This window comes from Desmodus rotundus, chromosome 4 (genome assembly GCF_022682495.2).
Source record: "Desmodus rotundus isolate HL8 chromosome 4, HLdesRot8A.1, whole genome shotgun sequence".
NCBI lineage: Eukaryota > Metazoa > Chordata > Mammalia > Chiroptera > Phyllostomidae > Desmodus > Desmodus rotundus.
In genome coordinates, this window is record NC_071390.1 from 47,847,747 (window position 1) to 47,867,521 (window position 19,775).

At 37.6% G+C, this 19,775-nt stretch overlaps 1 protein-coding gene across 2 annotated transcripts in view; it reads right to left on the reverse strand.

Moving 5' to 3' along the window:
* Positions 1–19,775, reverse strand: part of DNA2 (DNA replication helicase/nuclease 2) — a 47,905-nt gene that overhangs the window by 14,197 nt on the left and 13,933 nt on the right. For both annotated transcript variants that reach the window (XM_024561399.3, XM_053922933.1), the window contains exons 6-11: positions 14,300–14,519; positions 9,872–9,989; positions 8,863–9,028; positions 6,929–7,123; positions 4,206–4,436; positions 50–166 (exon numbers count right to left, since the gene is read on the reverse strand). In XM_024561399.3, coding sequence (XP_024417167.2) covers positions 50–166; positions 4,206–4,436; positions 6,929–7,123; positions 8,863–9,028; positions 9,872–9,989; positions 14,300–14,519 — 1,047 coding nt within the window. The remainder of the gene's footprint in view (positions 1–49; positions 167–4,205; positions 4,437–6,928; positions 7,124–8,862; positions 9,029–9,871; positions 9,990–14,299; positions 14,520–19,775) is intronic.

The window sequence follows — 19,775 nt, forward strand, 5'->3', positions numbered from 1 at the left end:
ATTTCTCAGGGAAGTGGGATAAAATTCAGATCCATTCACTGTTACAAACCTGGTATCAGTATTTTTCATCAATTTAGAAAGATTTCCTAATGGGGTATCTACATCACAATTTTTTTCTTCCTGGTCCAGTCTGAACAAAGTTGATTTTGGGAGTACTGACAAGTTCCTAAAACAGGAAAACAGATGTACATGAATGTTTTTCACTTAACATAGTCAGTTCACCTATATAAGAAATACACCACTGTCTGCGAAAAAAGCAAATGGGCCAGGACAGCTATTAAAATGGCTACCAGCCTGTAATTCATACTTGGCAATCGAAGACAGCACAAAGTCCTGGATCAGTGAGAAAAGGGAGAAGGGGAGAGCACAAGGCACCAAGGTCAAAAAAGCTAATAATCAGGAACCTGTAACAGTTGCCAACAATTCACTAGACCTCGAGATCCTGGGCTCACAACCCGAGAAGGACCCTGAGCCCGTGGCCCTCCCTCCACTAGCCTGGAGTACAGGATTCTTTCCTGACACCTCTCACTCCTCTAGCAGCCCATCCAAACCTGGAGTGTCCGATGGTCCCCTCCCTGATCCTCTCTACTGCTCTTTCCTGTCATTTTCCCTTAGGTCCCATGCCATCACAAGGCTCTAAATCCCAAGTCTGCATCTTTAGGCCTGACCTCACAGTCCTCTCCCACCTGGTTCCTCACCCAAGCTTCAGGTTTGGATATCCAGTAGGCAGAAAGGTCTTTCCACCTGGTTAAAACCTTGGCTAAGAAAGCTCAGTATATCCCAAACTGCACAATGCGTCGTCCCTGCTGAACCTGATCCTCCTTCTTTGGTCCGGACGTCAGTTAACAGCACTTGCATCTGCACTGCTGCCTTGACGCTTCCCTCTTCTCACCCCCTTCTCAACCTGCATATCCAATGAGCATGCAAAGGCCAGCCAGTTTGACTTTCTAAATACTTGTCAAAGTCACTCCATTCCCTCTGCCAAACCCACCCTGTCCTCACTCACCTCTAGCCTGGGCCATTACAGCAGTTTCCTGGTTTCTCTGCTTTCAGTTTTGCCTCTATCAACTAATGCTACTCTCCAGAGTGTATCCACAGAAAAAAAGCAAGTATGATTATCAGTCTTCTGTTTAAAACTCTTCAGCACAGCTGAATAAAGTCAAAACTTCTTAACACGGTATATAAGACCACCTTCAATCTGACCTCTCCAATCATTCCCTTACTTTCACATTCCAGAAACAATTACCTGCACTGTCCTGAGTGCTCCACTTCACACTACATCACAGCATCATGCCTTTACGTATCACGTCCCCCCTGTCTGGAACACCCCGCTCACATTGCTTCACCAGGCTAACTTACTGAGATTCAAAATGACCTCTTTCTCTCTCTCTCTCTCTTTTTAATTTTTTTGGTATTTTTTTACTGAGTTCACTAGGGTGGCATTGGTTAGTAAAATTATACAGGACTCAGGTGTACAGTGCTATAATACATTATCAGCACATTGCATTGTATGTTCACCACTCCACGGCCAGTTTTCCACCACCATTTATCCCCACCTTACCTCCCTCTTCTAACTCCCTCATCTCACTCCCCTTCTGGTATATAATGACCTCTTTCAAAAAGCCTTCCCTGAGCCTCCTAAAATTGGGTTGAATGCTTCTCCTTGGTGTTTCCATAAATTTAAACACTTGTCATATTAGATTGAACATACACTTAAATATTTGTCTACCCAGAAGACTATAGTTCCTTAAGGATTTGCACCTAATACATGGTAGTCACTAAATAAATACTACAAGGTAGTCACTAAATAAATACTACAAGAGACTACAGAGAATCTTAATAGATAAATATGTGGCTTATACTTCCATAGCACGAAACCCAGGCCAGCGTTGGTTACAGCTTAACTGGGATGACTGGGAGAGAACAGCCCAGGCATCTCCACTGCAGGTGCCCAGAAGCCACTGCCACCCGTCACTGATCTCCACCCACTAAGCAACGGTGACACAGGCTGCATGTCAGAGCAAGGACGGCTAGCAGTACAGGAAGAGGGGAATGTGGATGTTGATGAACATGGATATGAGACCCTACCACAAAATTTTATAGCAACTTTTCTATTAGTTACTTAACATTTTTCTTAAAATCAACCTGCGTTGTTTTAACTGAGATAAATGTCACAACTATAAGTGGAGGGGAAAATCATTTTTTAAAAGGGAGGGAATAAAATGGTGAATGCCCAGAGTGCTAAGAAGGAGAAACAAGCTCTACTGTTCAACACAGGGTGCCAGCCCTGCCCATGGCACTCGTGGTTGTGAGAATTAGAAAAGGCGATGTCCACGTTAGCACTATGGGATGTGATGCACTGAACAAAACACTAGCAGCCTGGAAGTGCCTCAACGTGTGAAACATAAAATTAGAACATGACCCAGCAATTCCACTATGATGTATGTACAAAGAGAAATAAAACTACGCTCCCGTAAAAATTGGTATCGAATATTTACAGCAACACTAGCTGTAACACCCGAGAAGTGAAAATAACTCAACGTCTATCAGCTGGTGAACAGATGAACAAAATGTGGCCTATCTATGTAACAGAATGTTATTCAGCCACAAAAAGAATGGAGTACTTTAAAAAAAGGGGGAAAAAATGAGGTACCAATAAATGCTAAAACACAGATGAACCTCATAAGCAAGAGTCAGACAAAAAATGCCACATATTATATGGTTCTACTTATGTGAAATATCCAGAAGAGATGCATCCATAGAGACAGAAAGCAGACTGGCTGTTGCCAGGGGCTAGAGGGAGGGGAGAGTAAAAAGTGACCGCTTCCCCTGGCCAGTGTGGCTCAGCTGGTCGGAGTGTCATCCTGTAAACTGAAAGGTTGTGGGTTTGATTCCTGGTCAGGGCACACACCTGGGTTGCAGGTTTAATCCCTCCATCTGGGTGCATTTGGGAGGCAGCCAATACATGTTTCTCTCTTATATCAATGTCTGACTATCTGTACCCCGAACCCCACCTCTCTAAAAGCAATGAAAAATGTCCTTGGATAAGGATTAAAAAAATTAAATTAAATTAAAAAAAGAAATTGATTGCTTAATGGGTACATTTACTTTTAGGGTATAAAAAACATCTTGTAACTAGAGAGAGGTGATGGTTGCACAATACTGTTAAATGCCACTGGACTGTGCATTTTAAAATAATTAATGGCCCTGACCGGGTGGCTCAGCTGGTTAGAGAGTAACCCTGTGCACCAAAGAGTTGAGGGTTCAATTTCCGGTCAGGACACATATCTAAGTTGCGGGTTCGATCCCCAGTTGGGGCATGAAGGGGCAGCTGATAGATGTTTCTCTCTCATCTCAATGTTTCTATCTTCCTTCTTCTCTTTCTAAAATCAATAAACATACCCTTGGGTGAAGATTTTAAAAAATTGTTAAAATAATTAATGGTGATTTTTATGTTATGTGAATTTTACCTCAATTAATGTAAGTAAATCACGTGACTATACCAATAGAAGAAAGCATTTGACAAAAATCTAACTCATTTGTGATTAAAAAAAAAAACCCTCTCAGTAAACTCAAGATGGAGAGGAACTTCAACTTCATAAAGAATATCTATCAAAACCGTACAGTTAACATCATACTTAATGGTGAAAAATAATGGTGAGAAAGAATAGGATGAAAAACAAACAAACAAACAAACAAAACAGTAGGCTAAGTGAAAAAAGCCCGTCACAAGAGACCACATATTGTGCCCTGCCTGGTGTGGCTCCGTGTACTGAGCGCCAGCCCACAAACCAAAAGGGTCGATGGTTGCAGGCCAAGTCCCCAGTTGGGGGTGCATGATAGACAACCACACATCGACGTTTCTCTCCCTCTCTTTCTCCTTCCATTCCCCTCTCTCTAAAAATAAATAAATAAAATCTTTAAAAAAAAAGACCACATATTGTATATTCTCATTTATATATAATGTTCAGAACAGGTAAGTCTACAGAGACAAAAAGACTGGTGGTTGCCTAGGGCTGATGAGTGACTGCTCAGGGGTATAGGGTGATGAAAATGTTCTAAAACCGATTTTGGTGATGGGTATAACTCTGTGAATATACTAAAACCACTGAATTGTACACTTTAAATGGATGAACTGTATGGTATGTGAATTACATTTCAATAAAGCTGTTACCCCTCCCCCCCAAAAGGGAACAGGTCATTACCTATCTAATAAACAGGTTACTGTTGTCGTGCTGATCTCTTTCACATATCCCCTAGACAAAGCAAATAGTGTTCTCTCTTCTCCACTTAAAATAACTCTGTCGCCTGCCATTAGATTTGTGACAGGCATGGCACCATTTTTACGTTGGAAATTATGTAAATATTGTCCATCACCAACTGTCTTTACACGTTCTGTTCTAAGCAGGTTTCCAATGCAGTTGCCACTCTGCTCCCTATAAAATAAAAAGATAAAGCTTGCATTTCCATCACATATACAAATAGTGTATTTGCAGTTTTCCACGATCTCCCTGTTCATCAGACCCCTAGAAACTCTAATGCTAACATTGAGTCTGTCATTTTTACATACTCCGCACTCCACGCTGGAATTTTAGAAATGCTAAGGAAGCATTCTCTCTGTTACCTTTAAAATGCGTAATCTCTCACCCACAGGCCTCCAGACGCGTGCTAGGGAGCAGCTCCCTTGTTGCATCACAGGCTGGGATCTCTGAGCAGCATGTGGGTCAGAATTTTGGTCCCTGAAGGACACCCCCGCCTCCTGGGCACACCGTAACATTAAGGAAGACAAACTGTAATGATCTCTTCCTAAATCTGATGTGAAGAAAACACTAAGCCATTTCTTCAGTGTTTACACAAGGATTTATCATTACTGTCAATACAATAACAGCAAGCAAGCTGGTAATTCCACTCCTTCTAGGAAACAAGCATTAGGCGTTTATTGTCTCTCAGGCACTACTATTAAACACTATGCACTTCAGAAGCTTGTCAGCATGTACTCTTGACGATTCACCGTACTTATGTAGTCTGTGGATAACTAGTCAAACTCTCTCCACTGTAATGTTTCCTGTGTTGAAGTCTAGTATTAAGAAAATAATGGTCTAATTATTTTTAAAGTCACATTATTATCAGTATTCATTATGGAGAGTAATAAATGTATAAAAAGCAACTAAATAGAGAAAAATACTATGCAAAGAGATACAAAACAGCAACTTTACAAGTAACATAAAAAAAAGATCTCAAAAAATACAAGACTGACCAACTTTAGAGACTTTAAATCTGTATCAAATAAACTATTTATTTAAACTTATTTAAATACATTAAAATTTTTAGCAACATGATTGTATACCATATTAAGCATGCTTCTTGAAAGGACTGTGCCAACTTTTTTTTTCTCATATGCCTATGAGGTAATAACATAGTAGGGTTCCTCTAAATACAGGGCGGAGCAAAAGCAGGATCAGAGTTGTAAGTACACGAAACAGTATTTATTCTTGTATTATTATTTATTGTATTATTTTCCATATGAAAAACTGTAAACCTACTTTTGCTCCATCCTGTATTTTATAATAAATGAAGACTACAAAACAAAACAAAAAATACTAAAACTATAAACTTTTGCCCTAGCCGGTATGGCTAAGTGAACTGAGCACCAGCCTACAAGCCAAAAGGTCGCCAGTTTGATTCCCAGTCAGGGTACATGCCTGGGTTGAGGGACAGGTCCCCAGTTGGGGGCGTGCAAGAGGCAATTGATCAATGTTTCTCTTGCACATCTATGTTTCCCTCCCCCACTTTAAAAGTAAATAAATATTTTTTTAAAAAACTAAATTTTCTAAATACTAGTGTTTAAATTATGAAGTAAAAACTTCATTAATTTGCACTCTACTAATATATCGAGTTGGCCAAAAAGTCCATTACATTTTTTCCATAAAATAAAAGATACAGTTTTCATTTTCACCAATAACTTTATTGATTTGGATATTTTGAGTATGTCAGCTATGTCCTGCTGTTGGTTTCTAGTGGGTAGAGGCCACGGGTGCTGCTGAACACCTGCCAATGCATGAGACGGCCCCACGGCAAAGAATTACTTGCCAAAATGTCAGTAAACCAAGACCCTTCACAAACCACATGTTCAATCAGTCACAGCACTTTCTCCACACACTGCACAAATCTTTTTTGTGTGTTTCAGTTGCATTTTTACCTTTCTTGAAATAATAAAGCAAAATGTTGCGTATTTTCTTCTATCGTCAAGATTAAAATGGAAACAAAAATTCATCAATTTTGGTAAGTTTTTTAAATACACGCTGATATGACAGCTGTCACAATACAATCGAATAAAATTGTTTCGAATGAAGTTAAAAACAACTAAGCACTACCAGAGCCATGTACAGAAAAAACTAAATAACATTTTTTGGCCAACCCAATATCAAAATTTACTTTACAATATACTCGATTTTATACTTTTTTCATTGATAAAAAAGGATTTACTAATAAAGATTTCTAGCTCTGGCTGGTATGGCTCGGTAGATTGAGCGCCAGCCTGCAAACCGAAGGGTCACCAGTTCAATTTCCAGTCAGCGCACATGCCTGGGTTGCAGGCCAGGTTCCCAGTGCAGGGTGCACAAGAGGCAACCACACATCGATGTTTCCTTCCCTCTCTTCCTCCCTCCCTTCCCGTCTCTCTACAAATAAATAAATAAAACCTTTAAAACATTAAGATTTCTAGAGGCAGATTTATCCTACTGAAAACAGCTAACAACGGTGCTCTACTCAGAAACAACTCACTGATGGCCAGCTGGAGTTAGCGTGAATGTACGAAACTGCATGTCTTTATCACGCTACACAATCTGTATTTGTCATGAACTTCGAATGACATCCTACCAGCTAATCCAAACTATTGAAGTTTTACGGCATTAAATGTACCACTTACATTTCTGAAGAAGGCGTCAACCATATATTTTGGTGATTCTTTTTATTATCCTTTGACTGTGACTCCAGAGTTAACATTAGACACCACAGGCTGAAATATGCTAAATGGGTGAGCTTGAGATGCTGGGTTTCTTCTTTTATTTTGGGCAGCATGCCAATGGGGACCGAACTGTCATCCATCTGTTGTTCGACTGCTCTAAAAATAAAGCCCCAAGTCAGAGATGTGTATAAAATATTTCCCTGGCTGGCTATAAAATGAGGTATTTCTAAAATAAATACAGCCCTGACTGGTGTGGCTCATTTGGTTGTGTGCCGTCCCGCAAACCAAAAGGTTGAGGATTCGATTCCTGGTCAGGGTACCTGCCTGGGATGCAGGCTCAGTCCTGGGTTGGGGCATGTGCGAGAGGCAACGGATCAGTTTCTCTCTCACATCAATATTTCCCTCCCTCTGTTTCTCCCTCCCCCTCACTCTAAAAGTAAATAAATAATAAAATAGGTACACATATGTAATGATCATCATAACTTGTCACTACAACCCCTAATTTTCTTTCTTTTCTTTAAAGATTTTATTTATTTATTTTTAGAGAGAGGGGAAGGGAGGGAGAAAGAGAGGGAAAGAAACATCAATATGTAGTTGCCTCTCATGAGCCCGTCACGGGGGACCTGGCCCCTAACCCAGGCCTGTGCCCTGATTGGGAATCAAACTGGCGATCCTTTGGTTTGCAGGCTGGCACTCAGTCCACTGAGCCATACTGCAAACCGAGGGGTCTCTGGTTTGATTCCCATTCAGGTCACATGCCTGGGTTGCAGGCCGGGTCCCCCGTGGGGGGCACTGGAGAGAAAACCACGCATTAAGACTTCTCTCCCTCTCTTTTTCCCTCGCTTCCCCTCTCTAAAAGTAAATAAATAAAATCTAACCAAAAAAGTCATTTCAATATTTTACAAGCCAAACGGTTTTTTACAAAACAAAATACTTAAGACACTCAATACTGTGTTACTTGCCTTCAGTGACTACATCCCTAACAACTATTTAAATTTGGTATACTCTGGTCTTCATACCTATAGGTAGCAAGTTTTGGCTTTTTCTACAACTGCATTTCTCAAAATCACAATATTTATACATCCAGCTCTGTGTCATAAGAATGTCAACATAATAAGTTGGACAATCGTCTAGAATATCAATTTTGCTTAATGCTAATTCTAAAAATTTTATATGGAAGCAAAAATGTCATAGGATAGCCTACAAAAAATTAAGAATAAAACATAAGATTTCAAAACAATGTGCTTATACTCTAGGCCCAGACTTCCCATGATACATGATTTTCTGCTGTTAAGAGATCTTTTGATACAAGATCTCTTAAAGTCCTTTCTGTGAATTTTCAGGCTGAATTAGAATTTTGGTTCTTATTTGATCATCTTTCCAAGTGTGTATTTACACCTAACTACTTTTTGTGTCTTTCAAAACTTTCACTGGCCTATGAAAGCATATATACAACTGTCTGTAAGACAGCTAAAAAATTTCCCATATGTAATACAATAGGCATATGTAAACAAGACAAGTCCATCACATCGTACTAAACCCTGTGTCTGGAAGAAACAATTGCCCCGTTTTTAACTGCAAAATGCCTGAAAATAAAATAGCAGCTAAGAAGTGAAAGATTTCTTGAAAAAGCCACTTATGTTGTGTTGTATTCACAATGCCTATTCTACATATTACATTTTCCTTAACCAAAATTTAAAAAGCATTCTATTATTCCCCAAGGAAATAGGCTTGTTATAAATTATAAACTGTGCTTTTTTCCCCTAGAAAAAAACACACATGGGAAAAAATGACTAGATGAAATCATCGATGCCAGACCTGATGACAATGGTAATCACTCTGAGTTGAGCGCATACGTAACTGAAATTAGTGCTGCTGGAGGACAGCGTGCTTACCTGCTGTAAAGAGCACAGTTGCCCACTTGTGAACAGTATTTACAGGTTTGCTGTTCCTCAGTTATTTGTGGCAAAGGAGCAAGCTTTGTCTTCTCGTCTCCAGTAGCAGATTTGCTAATACGGTGAAATAAAGAGAATGCCATCTGGTTTCTTAGTCTTAGTAATTCTGTGGGGGAAAAAAAGGCGGGTGTCTTTTAAAAGTTAAGTGAAGTTTATTATACAATATACCTTTCCCACTGCATAAGTAAAACTTTCAGATTTAAAAACATTTTTAAAAAAAGTAAAGAACTACATTCATATTTCCCACTACACTAGAATAACCGCTGTTAACATTTTGGTATAATTTCTCCAATTTTTGTTCACTTGATAAATTCTTTCAACAATCATGTATCTCATATCTAGTACATATTGTGAAGTTGGTGTTTTAACAGCCAAGTGCTAAAGATAAATACAACTATCTAGAGTAAAGGATAGGAAGTTTAAAATAGTTTTATACGATAAAATTTTAAAAGGTTAATGGTTTCAACTATACTACATATTGTTAAAGTTCTTTTTAAAAGATATCACAACTACAAATTACAGCCTGTTTTTAGGCCTACCAAGTACAGTGAGCTATGTCAGGTGTAAATACAGGCTCATCTTGTTTCACTGCACTTCCCAGATGTGTTTTTTTACAAATTGAAAGTACAACTGTCCACCAGCAGAAAGATTATGACTTGCATGGTCTAGCCTTTTTAGTAATAAAGTATTTTTAAAGTATATGTTACTTTATTAGACATAATGCTATTGGACACTCATTAGACTACAGGATAATGTAAACATAATCTCTCTATGCACTAAGAAACGAAAAGATCTGTGACTCGCTTTATTGCCATGTTCACTTGACTGCAGTGGTCTGGAACCAAACCTGCAATACCTCTGAGGTGTGCCTGTGTGTATCACCAACAGCTGAAGAGACAAACAAACAAACGAAATCCAGAGAAGTAAAACTGAGAGAAAACAGCTCGACCTCTTTTATCAAGATGGTTGGCAGGCACTGCGTACATCTGGCCAGTCTTAAGGTAGAGGAGCAGGCCAGCCTCTGGATCAGATCTTCTCTCTTGACTTAGCAGTGTATACAGAACAAGCTGTGAAAACATTGTACATTCCGTCAAATAAAACTTTAAATTTCTGCTTTTCCATACAAGTTTTGCAGTCAACACATACTGTGATTTTAAAATCAAAGGTATATTAAGCTATTTCCATTTTGAAAATAACATGAGTCAAATTAGCAAAAGGAACGCTATAAATTCAATGTCAAACATTTAACTTCCACAAAACAGTTTTGCTTCTCAGTTTCACATAGACAAAAAAGAAATATTTCAAATTTTTCTTAGTAAATCTTTAGGTTTCCAATAAATTAAAGAGAGAAATTAAACTACGTTTTACATTTTGAAGTTAACAGTTTTTAGACACTACTTTTCCTGTTTAAAATAAATCTTCACTAAAATACATATTATTTCCGTCACAGAACTGTGACAACTAAATCCGACTAACTCTACAGAGTTTACCATTTTTTTCAAATCTGAAGCATCAGTAACTACATTAGGTTTATGAGGTGCTCTTCAGAGAAACCATCTACAAGTTACAAATAGCTCCTTTAGTCCATGAAAACGCCTTCGCAGCGAGATAAAGTCATTTGCCTACTCACATACAACCTAACAACAAGCTGATTTGTTTTCCATGCGATCTCCAATATTAAATTATATGATTTATGAAGGCCCAGTCTTTAAATAATAAAATTCAAAAAAACAAGTCAGTAATTATAATTAACATGCCTAAGGAGAATGTCAAACTCTAATTATATTCTGGTTTTCCAAGCTATATTTAAAATGATTAATTTATAGAAGGTCAAAAGTATTATTTGCAGCATAAATATTAATTATAGATACAAATTCATTAAGTGCACAAGTTTACAAAAAACAAAAATAAATTTTGTTGATTTTTGGTTTTTGCTCCTACCAAAAATTGTGTTTTTGTGCTATTACTTAGCAAGTGTAATGGAAATATAGAAGAAATCTCAATATACAAATTTTGCAAAGAAAATACAATACCAGATACCTCAATGCTCAAGGACATTTATAGAAATACTTATTATGGTAATCTCAAATGTTTACAAAATAAAATGTAGAAACATTCCATCTTAGTAAATAATCACACAAAAGTTTGATATTTTAGCTTGGTATCCTAAATTCATCTTTAAACATAAGATTCTTAGGAAGGGCTATTTCTTCAACATTTGAACCTATGAAGCATTTTGCGGGGAGGGCTTCTTACAAGCACCCTACTGTGTTCCATGATACAGTATAAATACCAAATAAGACTTTTTAAAATTAAAGTGAACTCATAAATGTCAGGGTAGACCCTTGGAGCTATGGACCTAGGGCACAGGTGGCAAACACAAGGCCCTCGCCACCTTTTTTTATTCAGCCTGGCACCTTGTTTCTACCTGGCAGCAGCGCCGAGCTCTCACTTGACTGTTAAGGAGTAGTTACACTCCTAAAATTACATTCGGCCCTTTGAAGGCAACTGCGAGGCTGATATGGCCCCTGGTGAAAATGGGTTTGATACCCCTGACCTAGGGAGTCATCCAAGTTAATAGGCCTTCCATGCTAGGTTTTTCCCTCAATGGGAACTGAGGCAGGAGGAAGAAGTACATAGGACTCCGCTCCTGGGACTTACTAGAAGGGGAAAACACCAGAAATGAAATTCCCTGAATATTAGGGTAAAAGAAAGTTGGGTTGAAATTTTACAATATTACTATAATTCAACTATATCACAAGTTAAATTAGTTTTTATGAGCTGGTTTAGGGACCACAGCTCCATATATTTTTCCTTTAAAAATGTATTTCAAATGATGAAATCATTGACTTAGAAATAAACTTTTGCAATATAATCCATTTATAAAATAAAGATCTCCTGTAATTGAAATTAGTTTATAGCATAAGCTTTTTCTGTATTACCAAAGAGAAAATTTCAAATCTTCTAAGAGAAGAAATCTTTCTTTCTTCATCTCCATTATCTATAGAACTCAATTAATTACTATAACTATTTTTTAAATGTTTCCTTTTTTTACACAATGAATATGTAATACAAACTCCAATATTTTTGTATAATCCTGGTTCTACTCAAATTTTTTAATATAAGAAATACTATTTTTTATACTATTTTATTCTTTTTTATACTATTTTATTCTTTTTTTAGATGTTTATTTACTTAAGGGAAGGGAAGGAGAAAGGGTGAGAAACATTGATATGTAAGAGATACATTGATTGGTTGCCTCTCAAATGCCCTCAGCTGGGGACCTGGCCCACAACTCAGGCATGTGCCCTGACTGGGAATCGAATCAGTGACCTTTTGATTTACAAGCTGGTACTCAATCCACTGAGCCACACCAGCCAGGGCACTATTTTATTTTTAAAAGTTCTTCTTGCAACTTCTCTACTTGCAAAGATAAAAATTCCAACTGAATAAAGTTAAGTACTGTAATGTTCTTTGCCTTGAAGGTACTACAAATTAGAGCAGCAATTTTAGAAGAAAGGTCTCTAGAACTATACCACTTCAGAAACTGAAATGCTTTTATATTTCTCTTCCTTTTAGCAGTCAAGTGATTTCAATCAAATTTGTCCTTAAAAAAAAAAAAAGTTAAAAATGTGCAGTCTCATGTACACAGAACACATTTTTTTCAAATTTTTGGCATGATTTTCCTTCCCTAAGAGGGCTTTAAGCTAGCCAAGTCTTTAGTTCATAATTTCATCCATTTATGTATTATCAAAGTAAAAAATTCATGTCTATTAAAAAGGGAAAACCTATCTTTTCCCCACTACCTCCAATATCTATAAAGTCTAATAATAAGTGAAAAACAACATGATTACCTTACTTTTTCATTCCCAAATGAAAAAGTTTTTGTGAGACCTTTTGGTGTTTGGTTTACAGTTAAGAATGGCAGGAAAGATTTAATGAGGGGAAGTTGCGTTAAAGACAACAGAACGGTGGTTACTGGGGGAAGGGGGATGAGGGGAGGACGAAGAGGCAAAGGGAGTCAGGTACATGGTGATGAAGGAGACTGGACTCTGGGTGAGCACTCAATGCAATGCACAGATGAGGTATTGCAGAACTGTATATGGGAAACTTATATAATGTTATCAACCAATGTCATTCCCAATAAATTGAATTTTTAAAAAAGAGAAAGTTCAAAAAAGAAAAAAAAAAAGAAAGCTCGCCCTGACCAGTGTGGCTCAGTTTGTTGAATATCGTCTCACAAAGCAAAAGGTCACTGGTTCGATTCCTGGTCAAGACACATGCCTAGGTTGCTGGTTTGGTCCCCAGTCAAGGGGTGTATGAGAGGCAACCAATCGATATTTCTCCCTCACACTGATGTTTCTTTCCTTCTTTCTTCCTCCCTTCCCTTCTCTCTAAAAAATAAGTAATTATTTTTTTTTAAAAAGAGAGAAAGCTGCCTCTTTAATCCCTGATTACACAATTATTTTGAATCTGAACTTTATTTTATATGAAATCTGCTGAAAAGTGAAATTCCAAAGGTAAAAGGAATTTTAACTAATATTACAAAATGTTGTCGTTATTCCCTTAATACATATTGTACCATAAAAATATAATAATATTACTCTTAGTTTTATCTTTGCCTATTTAAAAGTGTCTAGGACATACGACAAATTGCCAATGTGGAAATGGGAAGAGGGAATGGAAATAATTAGAAAAAATAGAACTTTATGTTAATTACTTTGTCACTATAATTAATATAAATTTCAGAAAATGTTGAAGGACAATAGAAGATTCTTATGTATATTAAAGAGAAGAAAAGATGATTTTAAAAACTTGAATTTAATGTAATAATAAAATACAGTTCTATAGTTTAGATAAAAATCAATATAATCAAATTAATGGTAGGGAATAATGAATTTACACTGACGTTTCCTAAAGATTGTCCTGTGTAGATGTTACCGGAAAACAAGAGCTCCATGGTGAATTAGGTTTAGTAAACACTGGGTTAAACATTGCTAAAACAAATCACATTACTTTAAGACTTCTCAGAAACTTTAATAGGCTAATGTGCATCATTATTTCTCCAAATATACTTGGTTTCCCCAGCTTACATGACCAAGGAATTCTTGGGGTTTTTTTTTTAAGTATCTGTTTAGACTGATAGTTTGGCAACATAAAGTTGGCAATATTGTCTCACAAGTTCACCTGTTAAATTCTTTGCCTCCGATCCACTGTAGCCATGTAACATTTACAAAACAATCTGAGTATTCTGGATGTATCACAAATTGAAGAGCACTACATGAAACCCAAACATTACCTGAATTGAACCAAAATATATAAAGCAAACTACGTTTTTAAATCTATTAAACATTCAATTTTATTAAGATTTATATACCTGACTACGGTGTTCAATAGAATTTGATTCTTTTCCAGTTTTAAGTTCCAATGGCATTATTATATCTTTCACTTTACATCCTCGATGTATTTTCACACCAACTGTAACATCTATTTTGCCCTTTAACCCAAACCTAGGGGACCAAATGCTTTCTTCAATATCCAGTGATTTTACAACTTCAATATTACATGTTGCATTATCGTTACTACCATCACTTGGCCTAAAAAACAAAACACAGAAACAATTAGAACACTTTGCTAACTTCTCATCCACTACTGTTGACTTTCCGTTGCACACAGAGAATGTGGGGATGGAAAAGAGTCTAGACACCTTCACAGCAGTGCCCTCCAAGTGTGCAGGATCATACAAATCAAGCTCTAAAAAGTGTAAGAATTCTGGCTGCTACATGATCTAGTTGACATGGTTTCATGTTGTTTAAATCAGAGTTATTTCTTAACAAATAAGAATATTTTCTAAGAAAAAAGAATGCAATGCTATCTTCAGTAATTTTTTTAAAACTATTTCAGGAAACTTCAAATAAAATCTCTAGGCATATACTTCGCAGTCTTTCAAAAAGACAACAGAGGAATTCCAGGAAGCCACAACTTACCTAAAATTTCTTAAATATTAATGTTTTCTCTTACCAAACGTTACCTGATCTTGTAAAGCAAATTTTATTATTTATACAATGTCACATGTATACTTCATAGAATAGAGGTAATAAAACTTAACATTACTTTTTCTAAAAGTAATGTGATTTTAGACCTAGATCAGTGGAACAAATGATAGTATTTCAATTTAACTACTTTGATTTTAATCAACATAATTCTGTAAAAGTCCTTTGAGAACTACCTGGTAGAGAATACAGTGTCATACAAATGAAGAAAATATACATTTACTACATAGGCGTGAGAAACATTGTCTCTGTAAATGGCTTTTAAAGTTCTCATTCAGTGCTTTGCAGTCTAAAGGTTATTGTTAAAATTTTTTATATTGATTTTGGGGAGAGAGACAGAAACATGAATTTGTTGTTACACTTAATTTATGCATTTATTGGTTGATTCTTGTACATACACTGACTGGGTATCAAACCTGCAACCCTGCCGTACTGGAACGATGCTCTAACCAACTGAGCTACCCAGCCAGGCCTAAAATTAACCAAAAAAACCCCAAAAAACAAAAAAACCCAACTGTAAACTGCTGGGAAAATGTGCCCTTCAGAAACACACCTAAGCTTCCATCACTAATAACTGAAACAAAGAAAAGTCTTACACCCAGATACAGAGACGAGAAAGAACACTGAGCTGGGAATGAAGAGATTCCTTATGCTAGACCCATCTCCACTGGTGTTTTTCTTTTCTTTTTCTTTTTTTAAAAAGCTTTTATTTATTTATTTTTAGAGAGAGGGGAAGGGAGAAAGAGAAGGAGAGAAAAAAAGGGAGAGAAACATCAATGTGTGGTCGCCTCTTGTGTACCCCCTACTGGGGGCCTGGCCTGCAACCCAGGCATGTGCCCTGACTGGGAATGGAACCAGTGAACCTTTGGTTCCCAGGCCGGCACTCAATCCACTGAACCACACCAGCCAGGGCTCCACCAGTGGTTTTCATATAAAACCAGGACAAGTCACACCACTCCCTAGACTTCAATTTCCCTATTTGAAATCTAGAACTTAGTCTCAAAATTCCCTTTCAAGTCAAAGATTTTTCTGAATTCCACACTTTCTCTGGCTTCTACAATATACTTCTTCAGCGCTACAATCCCTTGATAGTCCACCCTAAGCCTCCTCTGATGGATTCTACTCTCTCCCTGCGTTATCTCCCAGGGTTTTGGACCTCTTCTGTTGCCCTCTGTGTTTTCTCTCAGTAGTCCCTTCCACTCTTGGTTTTCAACTACCACTGATACAGAGTTCTTAGACAGCTTTCTTATCCATGTAACACCAATACCTACAGCAATCCTGGGCCCAGATGTAGCATGTAATACATGTCTGCTGAATACATGAGTCTATGAGAAAATGAGTTTTCACTGTAAAAACATTAAGTAAATATTAAGTCCCCCAAACTCATACACAATGCTAAAGCAATTGACAGTGAAAGAAAACTTAATATCTAAAACAACCATGAAAATGAATATCCACCACAATTTAAAATCTCAAGCAAATTTAAACAACTCCAAAGAAATAAGAAAAGAAGGAGCCCTGGCTAGTGTGGATCAGTGGATTGGGCACCAGCCTGTGAACCGAAGGGCCGCCAGTTCCATTTCCAGTCAGGGCACGTTCCTGGGTTGTGGGCCGAGAGGCAACCTATTGACGTTTCTCTCACACACTGATGTTTCTCTACTTCTCTTTCTTTTCCCCTTCCACTTTTTCTAAAAATAAATAAATAAATTCTTTAAAAAATAATAAGAAAAGAGAGAAAGAAAGGAAGGGAGGTAAAGAAGATAAATAAGAATAAAGAAATAATTAGGAACAATAGAAAACAAAATTAAGTTTGCCATTTTAAGTAGAGACCAGAATGGCACAAATACTACAAAACAAAGAACCAGGAAAAAAACTAACTAATGAACACTGACAATTTATCACAGTGAACTAATGCAACAAGATCCACCCCCTGTGCCAGACATAGCAATCTGTGCTCCAAAAAAAAAAATAACAAAATGATAACAAAGAACAAAGCATTATGAATTTATAAAAAATAATACAAGAAAAATTAAACAACCTATTTACTTTTTTTAAAAAGTACAGAGCTGGTGGTAAATTTAAGGTCACTAAAGAAATAAACAATATGAGAAATAAACTTAATCATAACAGCAAGTTGTCTTTTTTTTAACTTCTAAATATATATTTTTTAAACATCAATGTGTGGTTGCCTCTTGCACGCCCCCTACTGGGGGCCTGGCCCACAACCTAAGCATATGCCCTGACTGGGAATTGAGCCAATGACCCTTTGGTTCGCAGGCCTGCACTCAATCCACTGAGCTAAATAGTTTTTAAATATATATGTAAGTCCTGTTGGCAAACTGATGGTGGTGATGGTTGCACAATTCGATGAATACAGTGGAAGTCACTGAATTGTATATAATATAGTAAAAAATAAAAATAATTAAAACCCTACTGGCAGATACAGGACATTTAAACATTGCTAGCAACCTTCTAAAATGATTTGAAAATTGTCAAAGAATTCCAGCAATAAGAAAGAGGTAAAATTCCCAAAAATCTTTGATGAGATAGAACCTCCAGCTCTGAGGTTTTAACACAAGGAAAAACTGTCCCCATACCCACCCTGTATGGTGTATGTGCATTCCTTCTCCTCTACTCAAGGACAAAGCTCTAAGAATCTCCTGTCTCTTCTAAGTATTAATTGTGTCCTCTATGGAAATCTTCCGAGTGGCATATAAATAAGTTACAGCTCCCATCCTCAAAACAACAACAAAGCTCTCCCCCCCCCCATATAAGCCTTTGGCAACCATTCCATTTCTACATATCCTTTCAGAGGCAAACTGCTCAATATAGTTGGCTACACACCTTGTCTCCAAATCCTCTTCTACCATTCTTTCTTTTTTCAAAAAGATTTTATTTATTTATTTTTAGAGAGGGGAAGGGAGGGAGGAAGAAAGGGAGAGAAACATCAATGTGTGGTTGACTCTCGAATGCCCCCTACTGGGGACCTGACCTGAAACCCAGGCATGTGCCCTGACTAGGAAGCAAACTGGCAACCCTTTGGTTCACAGCCGGTGCTCAATCCACTGAGCCACACCAGCCAGGGTTACTACTCTTTCTTGACCCCATGCTAATCACATTTTCACCCCAGAATCACCACCTACTTTTCTTTCCCTCACATCCACATCTAATCCAAAAATCTATCAACTCTAACCTTTAAAATCTGACCAAAATCCAACCAATTCCCATCACTTCTGCCACTCTCACTCTGGTCTAAGCCACCACCATCTCTTGCCTGGATTCTTGCAAGGATGTCCAAATTGGTCTACTTCTGCCTTTATCCTACAAATAGCCTCAAAAGGGCAGCCAGATTGATTCTTTTAAAAGTAAATCAGATCAACGCAGCAATTAGCACAGAGAAGTGAAGGAACTTGCCTAAAGTTACATGGCTAAATTGTGGCAAAACTGGAATTCACATTCAGGCTCAGTATGTCCTTCAAAGCACAGAGAACATTAGTGAACAAATTGGTCCATAGAGCTGACTGTTCCCAAGATTTCTGATTCACAAATCTTAACAACAGAAGTTATTTAGATCACAAAATGTCATAAAATACTGAGACTGTTGATAGAAGAATATTGATGTAAGTAAAAGTTGTGACTATTTAAAGAAAAATAAAATGTCGCCCATTTGAAAAAAGCTGTCAGATCAAAACCCTCTGTGCAAGCCAACTCAGTGGCTTGTGCAATGGCCTGCAAACCAAGAGGTCCCTGGTTCAACTCCCAGTGAAGGCACATGCCTGGGTTGCAGGCCAGGTCCCTGGACGGGGGTGTGTGAGAGGCAACTGCTCAATGTTTCTCTCGCACATTGATGTTTCTCTCCCTCACTTTCTCCCTCCCTTCCCCTCTCTCTAAAAACTAAAATCTTAAAAAACAAACAAACAAATGAAGAGCAAAGCTCTGTGCAAATGATCCAGTGGCTTCCCGTCTAATCAGAGCCAAAGTCCTGACAAGGATGGAAAACCCTGGAAAGCTACTTCTGCTCTCTTCAGCCTCACTCTGTTCCAGTCACACTGGCCAAGGTGAGTCAGCCACAGGGCATTGCCAGAAATGCTCTTCCTGCAGATAGCTGCGCAGCTCCGTTATTTCTCTCAGGCTTTGGCTCAGGGTCTCAATACAGACAACTTCCATGAGCACAATACGGAAATGGTATGTCCCAGGGACTATTCTCCTCCTCCCCCTCCCCGCTGTTCTGCACTGCCTTTACCACAGTCTGGCACACCGTGGTTTCCTCATTCAGCAGTACAGAAGCTGCACGAAGCCGGTGCCTTTTTTTCCTGCCACTGTAATCCCAGCTCCTGGAACGTTACTTGGTACATATCAGGAGCTCAATAAATATTTGCTAAATAATATTTGCTGAGTAATTAAAAAGAAAAAAGGGTATTACCTATAAACCTACAAATTTATATCAATGCTACTTTAAGGGGAAAAAAGTAAAAAACAAATCAAATGCCAAAAAGCACTGAATGGCTAAACGCAGCATTTAACTATATAGCACAAATGCATGACAATCAATATGACACAGTCCACATATGATAGTAACACAGAGAAATGCACATAAAATTAGGATCCTGCCAAAATTTACTAATTATTTTATTAAAAAATAACCACATACAAAAAGTAGATTTTTTAATAATGAAAATGAAATTTTCATTATAAAAATGGGAAGATTTATATCAGGACTGTCATTTATAAAATAAACAAACAGCCCTGGCTGGTGTGGTTCAGTGGGTTGGACATCGTCGACCTGTGAACCAAAGGGGT